The 18626-nt window shown below is 40.9% G+C and overlaps 1 protein-coding gene across 1 annotated transcript in view; it reads right to left on the reverse strand.

The window, feature by feature from the left end:
• Window positions 1–7855: 7855 nt before the first annotated feature.
• Window positions 7856–18626, reverse strand: part of LOC106928670 (UPF0606 protein KIAA1549-like) — a 37414-nt gene continuing 26643 nt past the window's right edge. Inside the window, exons 12-21 of the mRNA XM_015005108.2 lie at window positions 18241–18476; window positions 17143–17252; window positions 15638–15846; window positions 14993–15222; window positions 14741–14885; window positions 14333–14644; window positions 12224–12276; window positions 11699–11847; window positions 10632–10786; window positions 7856–10355 (exon numbers count right to left, since the gene is read on the reverse strand). Of these exons, the coding sequence (XP_014860594.2) occupies window positions 10155–10355; window positions 10632–10786; window positions 11699–11847; window positions 12224–12276; window positions 14333–14644; window positions 14741–14885; window positions 14993–15222; window positions 15638–15846; window positions 17143–17252; window positions 18241–18476 (1800 nt within the window). The 3' untranslated portion in view covers window positions 7856–10154. The remainder of the gene's footprint in view (window positions 10356–10631; window positions 10787–11698; window positions 11848–12223; window positions 12277–14332; window positions 14645–14740; window positions 14886–14992; window positions 15223–15637; window positions 15847–17142; window positions 17253–18240; window positions 18477–18626) is intronic.

Below are 18626 nucleotides of genomic sequence, written 5' to 3' on the forward strand. Positions count from 1 at the left end.
ATAAAAGAAAAAAGGTGAAAACGTAACAAATTAATCAGAATTAGTTGGTTTATTTGGTTAACCTGTGAGCAGCTGAACAATTACAACAAACAGAGGAGATCTGTGTTGATCTAATCTGTGCATTTTGTCTAAAACTCATTTACTGCTTGAATTTCTCATTGTTCTTTCTAAAGAATCAGATTTAAATAAATAAATAAATAAATAAAGTGTTCAGCTGAATTACAAATTGACTGTACTGTAAATTTTTGAATGTGGAGCTACATTCCTATCACAACGTTTCACTCAACAGACCTGTTATTTCCTTCATGGGTTTTTGTCCTTCGGTGGATGCTGAGTGCAGCACACTTTTCATTACGCTGACGTCCGCTGATGAGGTCAGCTCTGCTGCATCTCCCTCATCAGTAGGAACAGGAAGCAAACAGCAGCAGCAAAATGCTCAGCAAAACTTGATTGTTATATCAGTCAGTCACAGACGGGAGTTATTTTTAAATAGTGGCTAAATAAATGTCACTGGTCGTGTTTCTATGTTCAGGAAGTTACAATCCAGCTTGTGGCTGTTTAATGGATGCCACTGCATACCGATGCATGTTCTGTGATTTATGGCGTGTGGTTACAGCGTGTCCACACGCTGCTTGAAGGAGTCGCAGGGACATCACTGTGTGCTGCAGCAGTAAAAGCTTCCACTGCCGATCAAACATGGAGTGAAGGTTCTGTCCAGGATTCGATCCAACATGAACAAAAACACAACATATTTGTATTTATTCTACTTTATTACAATGAGTTGCTTTGTGTTGGTTTGTCTTGTTAAATCCTAATAAGATGCACTAAAGTTTGAGAAGTTCATATTATTCTAAAATTATAGTTATGAACTACTTAGTGTTGATCTTGTATAAAATCCCAATAAAATATGTTGAAGTTTGTGGTTTAAAGGTGCTCTATTACATTTCAACAGGTCAGGATACGTCTATAGTCTGCATAAAACATCTTCATTACATTTTTTGCACAGAATCGTTCTTAATAATGAGGATAATAATCTGAGTTGTTTTAGGGCCTCTGTTTCTTTAAGTCCAATGAAGAAGCTCCTGGCCACGCCCCCAAACGCATCGTTTACACTCCCACATGAAAATGGCCGCACAATTATCCAACTGTACATCTTTGAAAAGCAGAAGTGGAGCCTCCTGCACAGCTAACAAGAATGCAGCAAAGATTTCTGGATGGTGTCTTAACAACAAAACAGCTGTCTTTTCCAGCAGCCATTGTACAGTGCATACAGCAGGAAAACCAGCTGACCAAATATGCTGGAGCTAAGCTTGGGTTGCTAGGTAATGGGATGGAGTTGCTAGGAGATGGGCTGTGCCTGCTGATTTGTGATGCTACATTCAGACGATTTTTGAAATGGTAAAAAAAACATTAATTTATTGTAAAAAAAAAAGCAGGTTGGTTATTTTTAAGTGCTTGGGTTGTTTTTGGAAGCAGTGGAAACCAAACTTATGTACAAAAAGTACAAAAGTGTACAAAATGTGAATTTTGTGTAGTGGGTCAACTTTAGACTTGAGGAAAGATCTACATGAACATGGCTTAGAGATTCATTGATTCAGTATTCAATATTGGCTGATAATGTTTTTTTTGTCTGAAAAGTTGCTAAATATAGCAACAAAGTCAATAAATTAGCAACAATGGGTTGATTGTTGTTTCCACGCATGTACAGGCGTGACGAAGTGGGCGGGGTGTCAGTCAGCTCTCTCTCTCTCAGCAGAGCAAACGGGGACAGTGGCTGATTTTCAGTAGATAAGATCAGTTTCTCAGCCGATCTCCCAAAACTAAAGAAACTGGGTAGATTTAACGGTTGGTGTACACCTAGAATCGTTATTTGTGTTCCTGTTCACCCTTAAAGCATGAGCAGCAGAAGATCTGCAGGACAATCCTGTAGAAAGATCCAGTGTTTGTTTGCAGAGATCAGCTGTGGCACAGCAGGATATTTTCTCACTACAAATAAACGTCTGCATTGCAGGAAAAGATGTTTGAAACGTACTGAAAACATTCTAGTTTCCATCAAAATCAAAGCGAAGAGGCAGCAGTTCTGCTTTGAACTTTGAACCATGCTGCTCTTAAGGTAGAATAAACATGTTTATCGTGTCCCGTCCTCAGGGAACGGGGGGTTTGGAGACGACTGGCAGCAGCTGACAGGCAGGATCAGTGTCTGAAGTCAGAGGGCAGCTGCTGAGCAAATGGTCACTTGGTCATGAATGACAGCTATTCACCTCCCCCTTTATGCATCACATGAGTGTTACCTCCTACTCAGCACAGCGCAGGACACAATATCACTCTGTGTCCTCTGATTACAGTGGAGCCTGGTAGGAAGGGAGGAGAAACAGATGATCTGCTTCTTTGACCTTGAGGTCCGATGGAAACAGGAGACGGGTGAGTGTGAGCCGGAGCTACCTGACCCGACGGCCGCAGTGTCACTGTGCATCTGAAGCAGCTGGTTTAGGCTGGCTCTGCGTCAGGCGGACGCTGTTCTGCTCCCACAAAGAGAGAAACATCCAAGCATCCCTGAAACTGCTGTGTTTCCTGCAGCCGCTGTGACACAGCGAAACTAGAAAATGACCCAATTACAGAGCAAGGGTAACCTGGATAACTGGAAGCAGCTGAGAAGGAGTTTAAAACCCGGCAAAGATCACTGACATGGTAGCTTACCAACAAATGCTCTAAATTTGATTTTAAAAAATCACATTTTCTGTGCTTTCTAGTGAGGTTTCTAACCAAGCGACAGGAACAGCTTTAAATGACAAACATTTTAATATATCTTATCCTTGTGTGTTTTCAGAGCTGCGTTTTGACACAAATAAGACAAAGATTACATGTGGGGTTCCTCCAGGCTGTATTCTCAGGCCACTTTCATTCAGAATCAGCCAATCAGACAGAATCAGTCCTAAAACATCTTTTACAATGATGACACAAAACTTTATATTTTAGTATTAAAACATAACCACAGTGACTAAGTTTGTCCATAATACGCATCAGAAAACAGATCAGAGTGGAAAAAACAGAAGCACTTCCACTAATACTTCAATAAGCTAACAGTGGAGCTAATTTATTTCTTTAGCGCTTTAGCTAACTTTGAAAACGTTTATCGGACTGAGCTACCCCTTAATTTATACATATAAATTCTAAATTCTATTTTATTTGTTTTGTAAACATGTTGAAGTTTTGGTTATGGACTGTTAACATTTTTTCACATTTCTAGCATTAGCGTTTAGCAGACGTTAATGCTAGTGCTTTAGCATTAGCGTCTGCTAAACACCATGTTAGATTAGCATATTAGCTAACTAATATTTGCAATTACTGCTTTAGGGTTAGCACTACTAACTTCTTAGCTAGTGGTGCCCAACACTGGGAGTTTCTGTGTTCCTCAGTAGTGGAACAAACTCTCAGAAAACCTGAAACACGTATAAACTGTTGGCTTCTTTAAATCAGGACTGAAAACATAACTCTTAACTGCAGCTTCCCCTTATTTTTTGTTGGTTTTTTCTATTTGACCCACCTAAATGATGCTTTTAATGTATTTTCTTCTCTTCAAATAGTTGTTACAAGATGCGGATGTTTCAAGTTGCAAACATCCCCAGTGACTGACAGCAAAAAGGGCTTTAAACAGAGGAAACAGTGCCAGTTGGCTCCTAAGCTACACACTGCAGAAGATGCCTGGATGCTGCAGTGTGTTGCAGCCAACCAGCCAATCCTGCAGCCTTGAACACATCCTGGATGAAATGCAAGAGAATTGCATAATAGCAAAAAGCTCCAGTGGTAAACAAGGAGAACCACATCCTCCTCCAGCAACACCACCGCAACAAATGCATCTGTCCACCAATAGGCTGTCAAAGAAATGCTCCTTTTTCCTGGCTGTCTAGTTAAAGGAACAGTACCTGTGATGTAAACAACTCCAAGACGTCAGCAGTCAGACTGCATCAAGTGCAGTCAGCCCCAGGAGAGCCAGGTTACCAAAGCAAAGCGTCTGATTGAGAAACTCATCCCTAAATTCCTGCGCTGCCTCATTGCAACACCTCCCTCACATAAACACACATGCACTCACAGTGAATGGCAATGCGGCGGTCGGCTCCTTCCCCAATCTGTGCCGAAGTCGCAGTGGAGAGAAAGAAATCCTCTCCTGTCATCCGTCAAAGGCTTTCCGTCACGCTGATCCTGTCTTTCTCTCTGAAAGCGAGAGCAGCTGGAGAAACAGAGACAGAGACAGGACTGTCAGGGAGCTAGCGCCACGATCTGCCTCCTTCAGCTCCTCTCCTCCCTCCCCTCATCGCTTCTCTCCAAGGTCAGTGGGTAGAGGCGCCGCTCTGACTCCTCCCTTACCCGCTTACGGGCCGGACACCCAGGAGGTAATTACCATCATGATCCAGATTAACTCCTCTTGTTGCTGGACGACATGCAGACGGGATTACGTCTCAGGAAGAGGGGTGGGGGTGCGACCCCACAGAGAAGGACAAAACTCTGCAGGAAGCAGGACAGTGAAAAACATACATTCATTTTTAAGCTTGTATTTGTATTATTTCTATAGTATAACAATGTAATATTGTTTATTTGGTAGATACGAAAAAATATATCAAAATAATCTAATGTCTGAATCCACGGCTAATCTGCAACACTGGTCCCTTTAACAGTTGATGAAGGATGAAGATATAAAACAATCTACTTAAAACTATTACAATGTTTAAATACGAGTCCAAATCCGGTTAATCTTTAGTCAGTTCTTAACCTTTGAAATGATCATTTTAATATCAGTTACGGTCTTAAAATCAGACGATAATCAAATCCAAACTCCTGTCCAACGGTTGTCCTGTGAAAAACTATTTTATTCTCGATTTGATGATGATTGTGGCTTAGTGAATGAAAACCCAAAATTCTAAGAAAACTTCAGTGTTTCATGAAACAAATCAAATGTGATTTGAATGCAGAATTTTATAACATCGTCTAAAAAATAGCCACGTTGTTACAGAAGCCAGATGTTTGCAGCCCAGCATATGGATGGGAAATTGAGTGGAAGGAAAAAATGCCCATACTGACGTTATGACATGCAGACATTATGACACTTTGCTGACCAAAACCAAGTGGAGGAACTATGAGCTGTTGCACTGATGTAATAATTTATGCACAAGGAGCCCAAGAACTGAATAAATACTCTATACAGTACATGCATGTTTGTATTTATAAACCCCTTTAATATTGCTATGATTTAATAAAACCATTTTCAGAAAGACTTAGTGTAAATCTAAATTAACATAACTAAATACTTACAATATAAGTGTCTGTAATGAACCATGTCTGAGTTTCAGTTTTTGAATCGAATTTCTAAACCAGAGATATTCAAACACATGACGCCACTAAAACGGCTGCTGGATAATAAAGTAACATTTTCTGCTGCCAAATTTCTTAAAATACATAGATTTACAAAAGAACAATAAAGACAAATTTAACTTTGTTTTATTTTTGAGAAAATTTCCTCACGTTTCAAACATTTTGCTGCTGACAATCACAACAGAAATAAACACCATAAAGGAGGAATTTAGTTAAAAACAAGTGAATAAATATAAGAAACAAAAAGAAATCAAATGGAGAATTAAGAGATGTTGCCTTATGTGATGTCAGCACAAACGCATGTGTGTGCAGGGTAGATTTTTTTTTTTTATCAAGAATAAATTTACAGCAGCAAAACAAAATGTAGAAAACTCAAGAATGAAAACTTGGCACCAAGCAAAGTGAAACTGATTAAAAGTTTGGCTTTAAACATGGAACAATCTGGATTAAGGGATAATTAAGGGTGATATTTTAGTAGCTTTTGGTTCACCAAATAAAAAGAAAATCCACATTTTGTGTAAGAGGTATAAAATAAACGCTACCAGTGCAGTTTAATACCGTCTGGCTTGCAGAGAGCCGCCCCCTGTGGAGTCAGTTTAACGAGATTTGACGGACCTTTAGCTGCTTGAAGTCCAATGATGGAATAAAACAGAAGTGAAGAAGGAAGTCTATTTATTTTTAACCTGAAACCAGACCCATATCTTACTACAGATAATAATTACGGATTTTCTTAATGTAAGTTTTATTTATAAAAATTAGCTTGTTTCAGGCAACAACAGGTTTTCATGCTAAGTATTCGTAGTTTTTATACCCAGCCATGTAGTCATTATAGTTTATTACTAATACTGATTCATACAATTAAATATTTAACTTTAAAGCTGCCGCTTTATGAGAACTAAACCAGTTACCTTCAGCAGGCCGCTCTGCTAGCATACAGCCGGAGCAGCAGTCCATTTTCCTGTAAGCTGCTGCCACCTGCTGGCTGTTGGTCATAACTACAAAGCCAACCTTACAGGTGCTTCTCAGCAAAACACCTCCAAAAAGGTGATTTCACTAAAAAGTGAAACTCATAATAAACATTGATTAAACGTGGATGGATAAGTGCTTCATTTTCTTAGTTTTGATGATAGCTAATGACTCATGAATACCCAAAATTAGCTGCTTTGCATTATGGGATCGTGGTTCTGCTGAAGCGTTCAGGAAGCCCGGGTTACTTATTGCGGCGTTCAGGTTGTCTTTTGATTCTGATGTCAACAACCCAAAGAGTCTCTGTGTGGTTCAGCTTAGGTCAGCTTGCTGGTTTTACCATGGTGATGAAAACAGAAATTGCTACGTTAACAGTGTCGGTCAGCACTATAGTACTGCTGGAAAATGAAATCAGGATCTTCATAAAGTTTGTTGGCAGACGGAAACATGAAGAGCTCTAAAATTTCCTGGTTGACATCTGCTCTAACTTTAGACTTGATAAAAGCCAGTGGACCAGAACCAGCAGATTCCTCCACAATCTGGATTTCAAAATTAAATCCAAACTTTACTTTAATCTGAAAAAAAAAGGACTTTGAAGTGGGAAATACCATTCTAGATCTGCTGCCATCTCTGGTTCAGGAGTGGCTTAACACACAGAGTCAGTTGTCCATCTTTACATGATTATTCAACTTTTTTCTAGTACTTTTTCCTTCCACTTAACTTTCTAATGACATTCTTAGAGACATATGTTCAGAAATAATGAACTTATGTGGCTTATCTTCCTTTGTGAAACGCAGTACAGTTTTCCCTATGACCATGTAGTAAAGCATGAAATATCCTTTTAATGGTGTAAAAAAAAAAATCTTATTTCAATTTGTAATCTTCTTCAGCTGTAAACCATAAACATCTAAAATGACAAGAAAAATTAGATTTTTTTCCAATGTGCAATGAATGTAAAATAATAAACTGAAGGATTAACTCAGATGTGTTGTAATTCTGAATGTGTAAATATGCTCCACTGACACATTAAGTTATTTTTTATGTTTTGAATTTTTTTTAAAATTAACAGCATGCACAAACACAAAGGAAATTTAACCAGTGAACATGCAACAAGAATCAGATGTAAAGTTGGGCCAGCCAACAGATCACAACAAAAAAGAGAAAAATCAAATAATGAAAATCTAGGAAATGTAGTTACAATACAAAACCAGAAGGTGGCGGCAGAGTTTGTGAAGCACGCAGATGGAGGTGCAACCAGATGCTACAACAATGACCGCCGAAAGGTTCCTGCGTTTCAAGCACTTTCCAATAAAACACGTCCACATAACAATTTCTTCCACATCCGGACTGCTTTTTTATGGAAACAGTTTTTTACAGGAGCAGAGTTGATATGCTGACTGAGACGATCAGTCAGCATATCAACTGATATGTTGAGGGTTTAAACCGGCTTTAAAAAGAACATCACAGCGGGTCAAATCCACAACACTCAAACACACACCACAAACATACGATCAACTCCTGCTTCAAAATGCAAATTTCCATCTTTTATTTCACTTCAATAAATTACCTCAGCCCCCTGGATAGAACAAGGGCATTGCTTGTGAAAAATGCAATCTTGTAAGATTTTTAACAACTAAAAAAACAAATAAAGTAAACATAATCATATGAGGCAATTTATAAAGCACAAAAAATGACAAAAAAAAGGTACAGTACAGTACAAAAAGGCAGAGCAGACCTTAAATACTGTGAGAATAAAAGCTGATGGTCCAATATATAGTTAACACAGAAAAGTTGCCTGTCCTAGTTTACAGCTCCTGACTTTTAAACTCGCTCTTTTTGAAACACCAGAGCTGCAGTGAGTAGTCTGCAAACAGTGCATCAAGTTACAGCCAAATACTTAATACATACAGTAATATATATGTCAAGTATACATAAAACCAGCCCAGAAAACTGTTTGGAGGTTCCTTCCAAGGCCATTAAAGTATCAGTCGGTTAGATATTACACAGAAACAAACAGCATGGAGCTTTAACATGAAAAAACATGATCAAAATGAACAGAAATGGATTTTACTGCAATAATCAAGGAAGAAATGTTCAGTATCATCATGTATGGAAGCCACACTGACAGGCTTGCTTGATGTGTACATCACAGTGTCAAGGCAGGCGAGGCTCAATCATGGCAGAAATACAAAACGAGCTGCTGATGGTCGGAGTCGTACAGTTTACATCCACTCATTATGGATAGAAATATTATTAACTGTCTGGGTTTTAACCGCATATTTGGAACTTTCTATGTCCTTTAAGGACTGGTGGAACATTCATCCTGTTGTGTTTAAAAAAAAAACAATAATCAGGAGCAAATTGGGGTCAAAATTATGCATACAGGCTGAAAACTGTGACTGACTTACATGGTTCAGTCCTTCAAAGAAACAGTTCGCAGATTATAATGTCATCTGCTGAGTTTAAAGAAAAAGCCTCAGAAACTTCTTGACATCATCTACAGCTCTCACTGCCTCAGTTAAGGTCAGAGGTCATGATTCCACATTGCTCTGTATTTGACACCCAGATGTACCTGCCAGAAATCATCCGGAGAACATTTTATGACTGAGTTCTTTGGTTTTGGTGAGAAGAAGAATGTTTATTCAGGCTCTTAAACCTAAGGAAGAGTAACACTGTTGAGCAGAGTGGTGGCAGCATCATGCTGAGGATCTGTTTGCTGCCAGTGGTGCAAAGTGGATTGAATAAAGAAGAAGGAAGACCAAAATCTGGGTATAGTGCTGTTCTCAGACCTGAACATTCAGTCATATAAAGACAGTTACAAAGTCAGTCTTTTATCACCTGAAGAACATTTTCAGGATTACATGACTAAAAATCTACAGAAACTCATCTATGCATTTATCTTTACTGCAACAGCGTCTTCACAGGTCTGCCTACAAAACTCAACCAGACAGATCAGAGAATAGACTTTAAAATACTCCTGTTAGTTAATAAATCACTGACTGTGGTGGATATCTGAGCCTGTATGCATAATTCTGACCATGTTGGATTAGAGAAGATGCCACTGATGTTTCATCGTCTTTCATAAAGTGGTTTAACTACATACGTAGATCTTCATAGTTGTGATGAGTGGACACTATGGAGTACAGAAGGTTTTAACTACCAGAGGCTGGAAATAAAATATCTAATTTAAATAAGATTTAAAAATCAATTTATGGCAATTTATATCTCAGTAAAACCAAAATATCTTCTCTTTGAAGTAAGAAAGGTCAGAGTAGTAAAACAGAAACACTTCTTGGGTTTTTTAGAAGAAACAGGATGAGAGGGAGAATCAGAGCGGGGCCATTTCTGCCTCGAATCAGAGGAGAGGAGACCATTTCTTGTTATAAGTCTACTTATAGCAAGAATATTTTCTTGTTTTAACGAGAACCTTTCTTGTTATAAATAAGATATAAAACTCGTCTCGTTATAATGAGAAGGTTTTGCTCTTGATTTATTTCTAGGCTCTGGCAGTTAAACACTTCCATAAATGGGGTGTTTCTGTTTGTGAAGGCAAGATTGTAAAATACAGACATGACAGGATACTGAGTCTGAAGTAATACAGTGAAATGATGGATCTACAGTGGAAACGGCTGGATTTATCCAGATCAATGAGGCAGAAACACGTGTCCCATTTCACAACCCTTCCTCTCAGTTCATCTGCTGTTTTTTTCCTGTAATGAGTCTGAGGATTAGGTGAACCACTGCTTCAGTGTAGCAGGACAGTTCCTCTGCTGTGGCGCTACAGGAGCTTCCATGGGAAGCATCATCAGGCGTCCAGAGCTTCAGCTGTGGTAGCTGGACACGGCCGCCTGCTTCTGGGAGAGACGCAGCAGCTCCTCTCTGATGGCCTTGATCAGCGAGGCGGAGGACTGGGTGGGGGGCGACGTGTCCAGGGGCAGGGGGGACGACAGGTATGCCGAAGCCGCCGACGTGTCCAGGTGGACAGCGGGCGGCGTGGGATCCCCACTCCCACTCCTGAGCATCTGGAGGTCACAGAAGGTCAAGAAGTCACAGGAGCACAGAAACTGAAGGCAACTGGCAAATATTCACACATCAAATAGTTTGCAAAAGAAAACTGTAAAGTTTTACTTCCAACTAAACAAATGATTAAAAGCCATGTTTTCAGTAAATCTGAATACGAGTAAATATAAGAATATAACCCTTAAGCAAGTATTAGACAAACTTTTCATTCAGCCCATATTTCTTTATTGGTTGAAGCAAAAACATTTCTAAGTCTACAAAGTAAAACAATCACTTACTGCCTCTTTTTCAACGTCCAGCCTGGAGAAGTTGTCGGTGTGGTAGTGGTTCCAGCCCAGGCCTCCGTTCTGGCCGGGAGCCGCCCTGATGCCTGCTGGGTAGCCGTTCATGCGGCTGGACAGGCCCACCTGTGTGAGGTGATGGAGCTGAGCACCTGGAGACGCACAGCGCAGCAGAGTTAGATCACCCGGCACTCGGTCCGCAGCGCTGCCTCCAGCTCAGCTCCACGCAGAGTCCAGAGGGCGGTCAGTCAGCCGAGCACTTCACTCAGGACGCCAAGAGCCAAAAGACATTTGTTTTATTTAAATCGTGACGATGCAGGAATAAAGTCAGCTCTTGAATAATTTAAAACAGGAGAAGATCATTCAGATGTTCCAGCATGCTTAACCCAAAGTTATTTAAATGATTCAACTGAAGTAGCTATTAACTGTTACTGCTCAGTAAAACAGCCACACTAACTGTCGCCCCTGGCAACCATCCGTAAAATGCATAAAAGTAAAATCTTAATTCATAGCTGTATAATCTCACACTGAAAAATTATGTCATTTAACTTGGATCATTTTATTGAAAGGGAGAAAATAGAGATTTTCTCTGGTGCTCTCTTCTCCTCAGGATTCATTCGCTGCAGAGCGAGACAGAAACAGGAGAACCGTTTCTGACTTGGCAAAATATGTTTGGTTCCCTGAGTCACCAGAGTTTATTGGAAATGTTCAACAATGTAATAATTACCTCTAACAACATCCTCAGGTCCTCTGGAAGGGAAACAGGCCCACAGCATCACAGATCTTACACCATGCTTAACAGAAACGCTTCATTTTAAAGAGAATGTATGACTAATATTTCCACCACAGGAGTTGTTTTTATGATGGATAATGAACAATTGTAACTTGTCCTCAAAAGTATTTTCTCCAGAAACTGTGAAATTTGCATTTAAGTATCAGTTCTGCTTTGTTTATTTTCTAAAATGTAAACTGAACCTTTAAAAGGCTGAAACTGCAGAACAGCATCAGTAATTCATGACAGCAGGTGTGTAAATGTGTCGTTTTCAGACGTGCCCCTCCCCCACCTGTGGTCCCCCCCACCGGGCGCGGCCTGGCAGACGAGGGCAGCTCCTTGGCGTAAAGCGCCCTGCTGGAGAACAAGCTGTCCGGCTGCAGCGACTCGCTGAGGCCCGCTGCTTCTCCTGGTGGCAGGAAGCTGGAGCCAAGGCCCTGCCTGAAGCACACAAAATCCTTCAGTCACACCAACAATCACACATTTACTGCAGCCAAGGTGTGAATTTACTTCATGTGAAAGAAGTTATGAACTGCTGGAAACTAAACAAGCCCCCTTTTCACAAGAAATACGTGTAAAATGTTCCAAAATTACAAACAGATGTTTGTGCATTCTGACGATCTCTGGTTAGATCTGATCCATTAAACTCATAAATTAACGATGATGCTTCTTTTATTATTCATGAGCAGCCAGCTCTGTAGAAAACATTCAGGGGAAGCAGGGAGGAGATTCCACTGGAACTATCCAAACAGACATCATCGTGGTGTCATAAAATACAGACTCAATTAAACGTATTGATTATAGGTGAACTGCTCACCTCGGGGTCAGGCCTTGGACTGCAGGAGAGGAGACACCCAGCTCAGTGAATCTCTGGAGCAGAGAAACAAGAAACACGCTAACTGAGAGTAAAACATCTCAGATAGATTTAAACTGCTTGAAAATGCTGTGTGGTGCCTTTAAGGATGTAGAAAATTCAAATAAGGCAATGAAACCTAAATATCATTTACAAAATATTTTGTTGAAGATTTTCTTTGCTACTTGTGGATTCTGCAAGCCGAACCAGAAAGTAACTCTTTTTGACTCGTCGTTCAGTCAGTCTGATCGGTGGCAAGGTGTGAACCTGTTTGTTCATGCAGTTCAGCTGCTGTAAAAGATTTAGGAACGCATCGCAAAAGGCCGGTCTAACCAACCGTCCAGAACAATCAGAAACATAAGAGCAAGTCAAAAAGATGCTCACACTTCCTGTTTGTCACGTTAAAACCACTAACTATAGTGGATCTTATTGGAGTTTTATGAGATCAACACAAAGTAAAGCTTGTTTATGAGGATGATCATGATGTGCCTCTGGTGAAAAAGCTCTCCAAACTCTGCTAAACTTCTGTTGCCTAAAATGTAACAACATCGTGTTCCTTGAGTGAACAACTGAGCGTTAATAGCAAAGGATGCATCTGCAGCCAACACCAACATCCACATGTGAAAAGCTCAGCCTCTCTATTAACTGAACATCAATACAGTGTAGAAATTAATAACTGGATGGCAAAAGGTGCTTAATAAATGACTTTATTACAGAATGTTAACCAGGTGAAGCTAATCTGACACTTGGGGTGTTCGGGGTAAAACATATTTTTATCTTAAATGCAAAATGTATATTTTTATTGTGCATTTTTGGGATAATCAGTGCTCTGGGTCTAATGTTCTCTCAGTAAATGGCATTTTTTGAGTCTGTATACTCCAGTTAGTAATTGATCGATTACTAAAGTAGTTGATGATTATTTCAATAATCAACTGAACACGATGAATAGTTTCATCTCTTGTTCTTCAAACTGATGAATGATTTTGTTTTTTGTGGCATTTTCTGTAATCTATGAACTTACTTCATACTGTCAAATGTGATCTAATTCATCCACTAATCTGGTTAGAGAAACTGAACTAAATAACTAAATTAGTAAATGTAGTTAATCCCAGTTTATTTAACATTATTATTTTTCTACACTAAAGAAAATATGGTTTTACTCTTTTAAAGGAAAGGACATTTTTTGAAAACAGTTTTATGATTAAATCAGGCTATTTTTGTGTGGTAGTTACATTTATTTGAAGATACTCAGATTGAGGGATTTATTAGCAGCTCAGTTTCCAGCAGCCTCTTACACAGGCTGCCTCGTCTTCTCTAAATGCCTCCTACTCATGTAACTCTAGTTGGTAATGAAAGCTTTTATCTCATTCTGGCCTCGCTCTTTAAGCCTAAATATGATCTGAAAGCAGGATATCTACACCATGCATAACTTCTTTGTCTCTCTGCAGTTCCATCCATAAAATAAAAAAAGCACCACCAACATAGATTTTAGCTTACAGCAGTAATTAACGAAGCTACGTGTTTGTATACAGCATCATTTCACAGAATGTTCCTTTACTTTCCCTTCTTCGAGAGGCAAAGTGCAGATGAAGCATTTAAAGGCTGTAATGCTGCAGGTCTTAAAGAGTGAAGTTATCTGGCTGATAGGGCCGTACGCTCAGCAGATGGAGGAATACTTAACTAATTAGTTGGCTAAGAGGAAAAGACTTAAGCTGAAGCTGCAGGCTTCATGTTGTGAATGAAAGGACATGAAAGGGAGAGGACATGTCTGCTAGGGTTTGGTTGGTTGCACTTCTAAATAAGGATCTGAAGAGACAGTGCAAACTTTTATACAAAATATAGCAAGCTCCAGACTCGGATATGGATGCAGTCCAAACCTTCTTCTAGGGCTTTAGCCGTCTCTCCATCAATGTTTTTTATGTGGATTGAAGTATCACATTAGAAAAGCCTGATGGAAATGGCAAAATTCAAAATAACCTCCTCAATTTCGTTAAAAAGTTTTTACACCTTCTTCAAATAATGCAACATGAATAGAAGCATGATTAAACCTTTGATTAACATCTGACTACTTACACCAGGAAAAGGAGGCTGGTAGGAGGGGCCCCAGGCCCTGGGGCCCTTGCCTGGAGGGCTGCAGCCCTGGGGGTTGACCCCGGGCAGAGTGATGCCCGCCGTGCTGCTCTGAGACGTGGGCGACACCAGAGCGAAGGCGTCATCCAGCAGCGAGTGCATCTGCTGCCGCGCCTCCTCGATGGAGGGCTGCGGGGGCAGGTAGGGAGGCGGGGGCGGGGCGTGGCCCGGCGGGGAGGAAGCTGGGCCGAGGAAGACGTCATCGGTGGGGGAGGGGCTCCTCTGAGGGGAACTGGGGCCTTGGTCCGGGTCAGACTGGAGTCAGAACACCAGACATTAACACGCATGTGATTGAGCGTCAGTAACTAACTAATAACTAACTAGCAGATGTTAGTTGTGGTTATTTCTCACCACGTAGGCCACGTTGTTGACCCCGGGGCACTTCCTATAAACGGCGTCGCTGTCTTCAGTGATGAGGTGGTCTTTATCTGCTTCCATCAGGCCTCCATTCAGCTGATCCTTCAATCTCTGCTTTGGAGAGCGCCGCCCACGACCGCTGGGGAGCCAACAGACAAGAGTCCGCATGACGTGGAGTCATCCTGCCTCAGCTGGATCAGACGATGCTTTCACACACAATCACTGATCAAAGACATCAGCTCAAACCTTTTCTTGGAATCCATAAAGACGGCGGGAACGGGATTATCAGGATCCAGAATCTTATCGATCTGATTCTGTGCCTTCTGGTAGATGCGATCCTGCTCCTTTGCATCGCCGAGGCTGCCGATCATGTCGTCCATTGCAGGGAAATCATAATGACCTTTCCTCTTGGCGCGCAGACGAATCTTGTTACGATGATGTTCAATCTCTGACTTGTGCCTCAACGCTGCCTGGATCTGAAGTTTAGAACCACACAGACATTTCTAATCAATGTTATTGGGACTTTATTTGAAAAAAACAAATGAGCACAAATATTCATGGTTTTCAACATTCATTATAAAAATCTGAAAAGTGTGCCATGCATTTGTAGTTAGGTAGGCATATGACAAGGTACAAGGTATATAGGTAGCTAGGTGGGTGGATGGGAAAGGTGGGTGAGTAAGTAGGAAGGTTGGTTGGTTAGTAGGTAGATAGACGGGTAGCTACATAGGTTGGCAGGTGGGTAGGTAAGTAAACTGGTTGGTTTGTTGGAAGGTTGTTAGGTAGAAAAGTGACTAAGTATGTCAGAAGGCAGGCAGGTAGTTAGATGGGTGGGCAGGTGGGTAGGTTTTTAGGCAGGTGGATCTTTCTGTTCATCCAGATGAATTTCACCTCCTTGTTCATTTGGTTGGTATCTGACAGTTTGCCGTTGACAGGTGGGCTGTGCAGTGGTGGGACAGGCATTGGCTGCATGGCGATGAGCTGGACTTTGTTGGGGAGTCTGCGGCTCGCATCTGTGGCGCGAGACATCCGGTCGACATGTTCAAAGATGGAGGCTGACGACAGCTGCTCATTTGCAGCACCATTCATAGGTGGTGGACCTGCAGAAAGAAAGGAGGGGAAATGTGACCCTGCAGGGCACAGGAATGCTAACTGCTATTGCTAATCTACAAATATTGATTTAAATCAGGGAACAGAAGCTTCAAACACAGAGCTTTCTATTAAATTGCATAAACTATATTTAAAGCATTATTTTCTAAAAATAAATAAAATGTAGAGGGAATGTTGCCATGAATGATCATGGATCTCCATCTACAAAAGCTAAACTTTCCTTCAGACAACCTACAATAGACCTTCTGGTGAGGTCTATTGTATCTGTGCAGTGACTGACAGCTCAGCAGACAGTGATGGATGGTGAGAACGAACAGAGCATGAAAACAACTAAAGAAACAAACAGGCAACACACACAGACAGCTGCTGGAGGTCAAGCCTGAGCTCCATGGGGGAAACACAGAAACTCTTACCAATTCTATTCTTGCCTGTAAACCATGATGGAAAAGAGAAAGAGTCTTAATGAGATCAAACAAATCAAGAAAAACAAAGTTAAAGATCACTTTGATAAAAACCTAAAGTCAGGTGTGACACACAGAAGAAGAAAAGACAGAAAAAAGCCTAATTTGATAAATAGATTTAAAAATGTTTTAATTTTTCAGGTTCAAAGTTTCTTAATGATCTTAAATAACCTGAAATCTTATGCCTACATGTTACAGCATTATGCAATAACTGGCCCTAAAGATTACTGATTGATTGATAAAAGATTTTCTGTCTCCAATTCTTTTAAAAACAAAAGCAGTTCAGAGGAGCAGGAAACACCCTGATTACAGACTGACTGAACCAAAACAAAGACATCGCACATGAGCTTCACACACCTTCTAATTACAAACACAGTGGAGCTCGTTCTTAGCAGTAACAACACAGCGAGCATTCCTGTGTGAGTGATTCAGCCTGCAGTGTGTGTGTGACGCAGTCCAGCTCCCAAACACACACCCTGCCTGACAAAGCAAGCTTGATTCAATCAACAAGCTGTCAGATAAAGTAAATTCAGGCACTTTGGGTTTCCCCTCCCCATTCCTGCTCTGAACCCTGTTGCACCACAAACATAAACATACAACATCTTTCCTGGTTTTTCTGCTGCTCTCTTCAGTTTTCTGCGTTTCTCCTCTGCCCTCAGTCTGGTCCGGCTGTCAATCAGGCCCACCAGCTTTAACTGCTCTTTCTTCATCTGCTTATCTCAGCTCATTTTCCCGTCCATGCCCCTCCCCAACTTGTTCCTCCTCCATGTTTGGAGAAGCGTTGCCATGGCCACATGCCGTTTAAAACACTGATGGGGGCCTTACGGGTCTGCTTGCTGTCGCTGGGCGTGGCGTGGGCTCTCAGGTTCTCCTCAGTGGGTTCCCGTTCACTGGAGTGGTCACTCACCACTGAGTCACCGTCTGATGGGGAGATCCTGCCCAGAAAACATGCACACACACACACGCACGCACGCACGCACGCACGCACGCACGCACGCACGCACGCACGCACGCACGCACGCACGCACGCACGCACGCACGCACATACTTAAATGAATAATACAAGCCACATCAATGTGCTCTAGCGCCATGCATTAGCAAAAAAACAAGGTCTTCCAGGAAGGTATAAGCCAGGACGTCCAACAAGTCAAAAGGGAGTAAAACAGGAATACAGTCATACAACAATAAAGTGGAAATAATCAAAGATTAAAGTAACATTACCTGAACAAAGTCATAAAATAATCAAAGTCGTAATAATACGAGAATAAAGTTGCATAAAAACAAGAAAACATTCAACATCCCTACAGAGAAAATAGTAAAAGAATAAAGTCACAATAAAACAAGAATAAAGTGATAAAGTGATGACAGTAATGTAGTACTATTAGAACTCTTGCATTAAATACACTATAAAATATAAAATGAGGAATGTCTCACATTTTGTGAAGTTAAACTTTGGTATTGCTTTTACAAGTACAGAAATATTTGTTCTCGTACCACATCTGCATCACATCATTATCAGTAGATGGATTTCAAAACGACTGATCAAACGACTCAGTATTCAGGAGAAAGAACCACGGACTGGACGATCAAGTCACTTTCGATCTCGATAACCATCAAAGCTCTGCTCTTATTAAAACAACTTTTTTCTCAATATTTTTATGACTTTCTTCTGGTAATACTATAAAAGTTTATCAGGATAATATCAAGACTTTATTGTGGTACTAACATGACTTCATTCTTGTAATTTCATTTAAAAAATCTCAATCTTAGTAGATCCAAAACTGCTAATTGTATTAATTAACCTGCAGAATATTTTGCTTGTGTAATTAAAACCTGAATCTGCAGCTCAGACAACGTTTGAGAAAACGTTTGCCTGCAGTCAGTTTTGACACCGAGGCACGGTTTCCCTGCAGTAGCACTGACCTTTCTCGCCTCCGGCCGCCGCGGGACGCCTTGGTGGAGGAGGCGGAGGTTTTGGATTTGGGTGTGGGGACCTCGCCGTTCTCAGATGGGCTGAGGCCATCTTTAATGGACTGAGCGAGAGGAGCGGAGCCAGAGCCTGGCAGGGCGGGCTCCTGGATCACCATGACATCATCTTTACTCTGCTGGCCAAGATGGAGCTTGGCAAAATCAAAGCCTTTCACACTGGGAGCCTGTAGCTGAGGAGAAAAGGAGGATGACGTAAACACAGCACGGATAAAGGTGGAAAGAAAAGGTGGAATAATATTCTGAGGCCATTATGGTAGAGCTGCTAAGCTGCTGTGAGCTGGATTTTACACGCAGGTTAAATGGAGAACAAACAAGTTCCA

This window comes from Poecilia mexicana, unplaced genomic scaffold (assembly GCF_051168715.1).
Source record: "Poecilia mexicana isolate PSO_F unplaced genomic scaffold, ASM5116871v1 scaffold_6, whole genome shotgun sequence".
NCBI classification, from domain to species: Eukaryota; Metazoa; Chordata; class Actinopteri; order Cyprinodontiformes; family Poeciliidae; genus Poecilia; species Poecilia mexicana.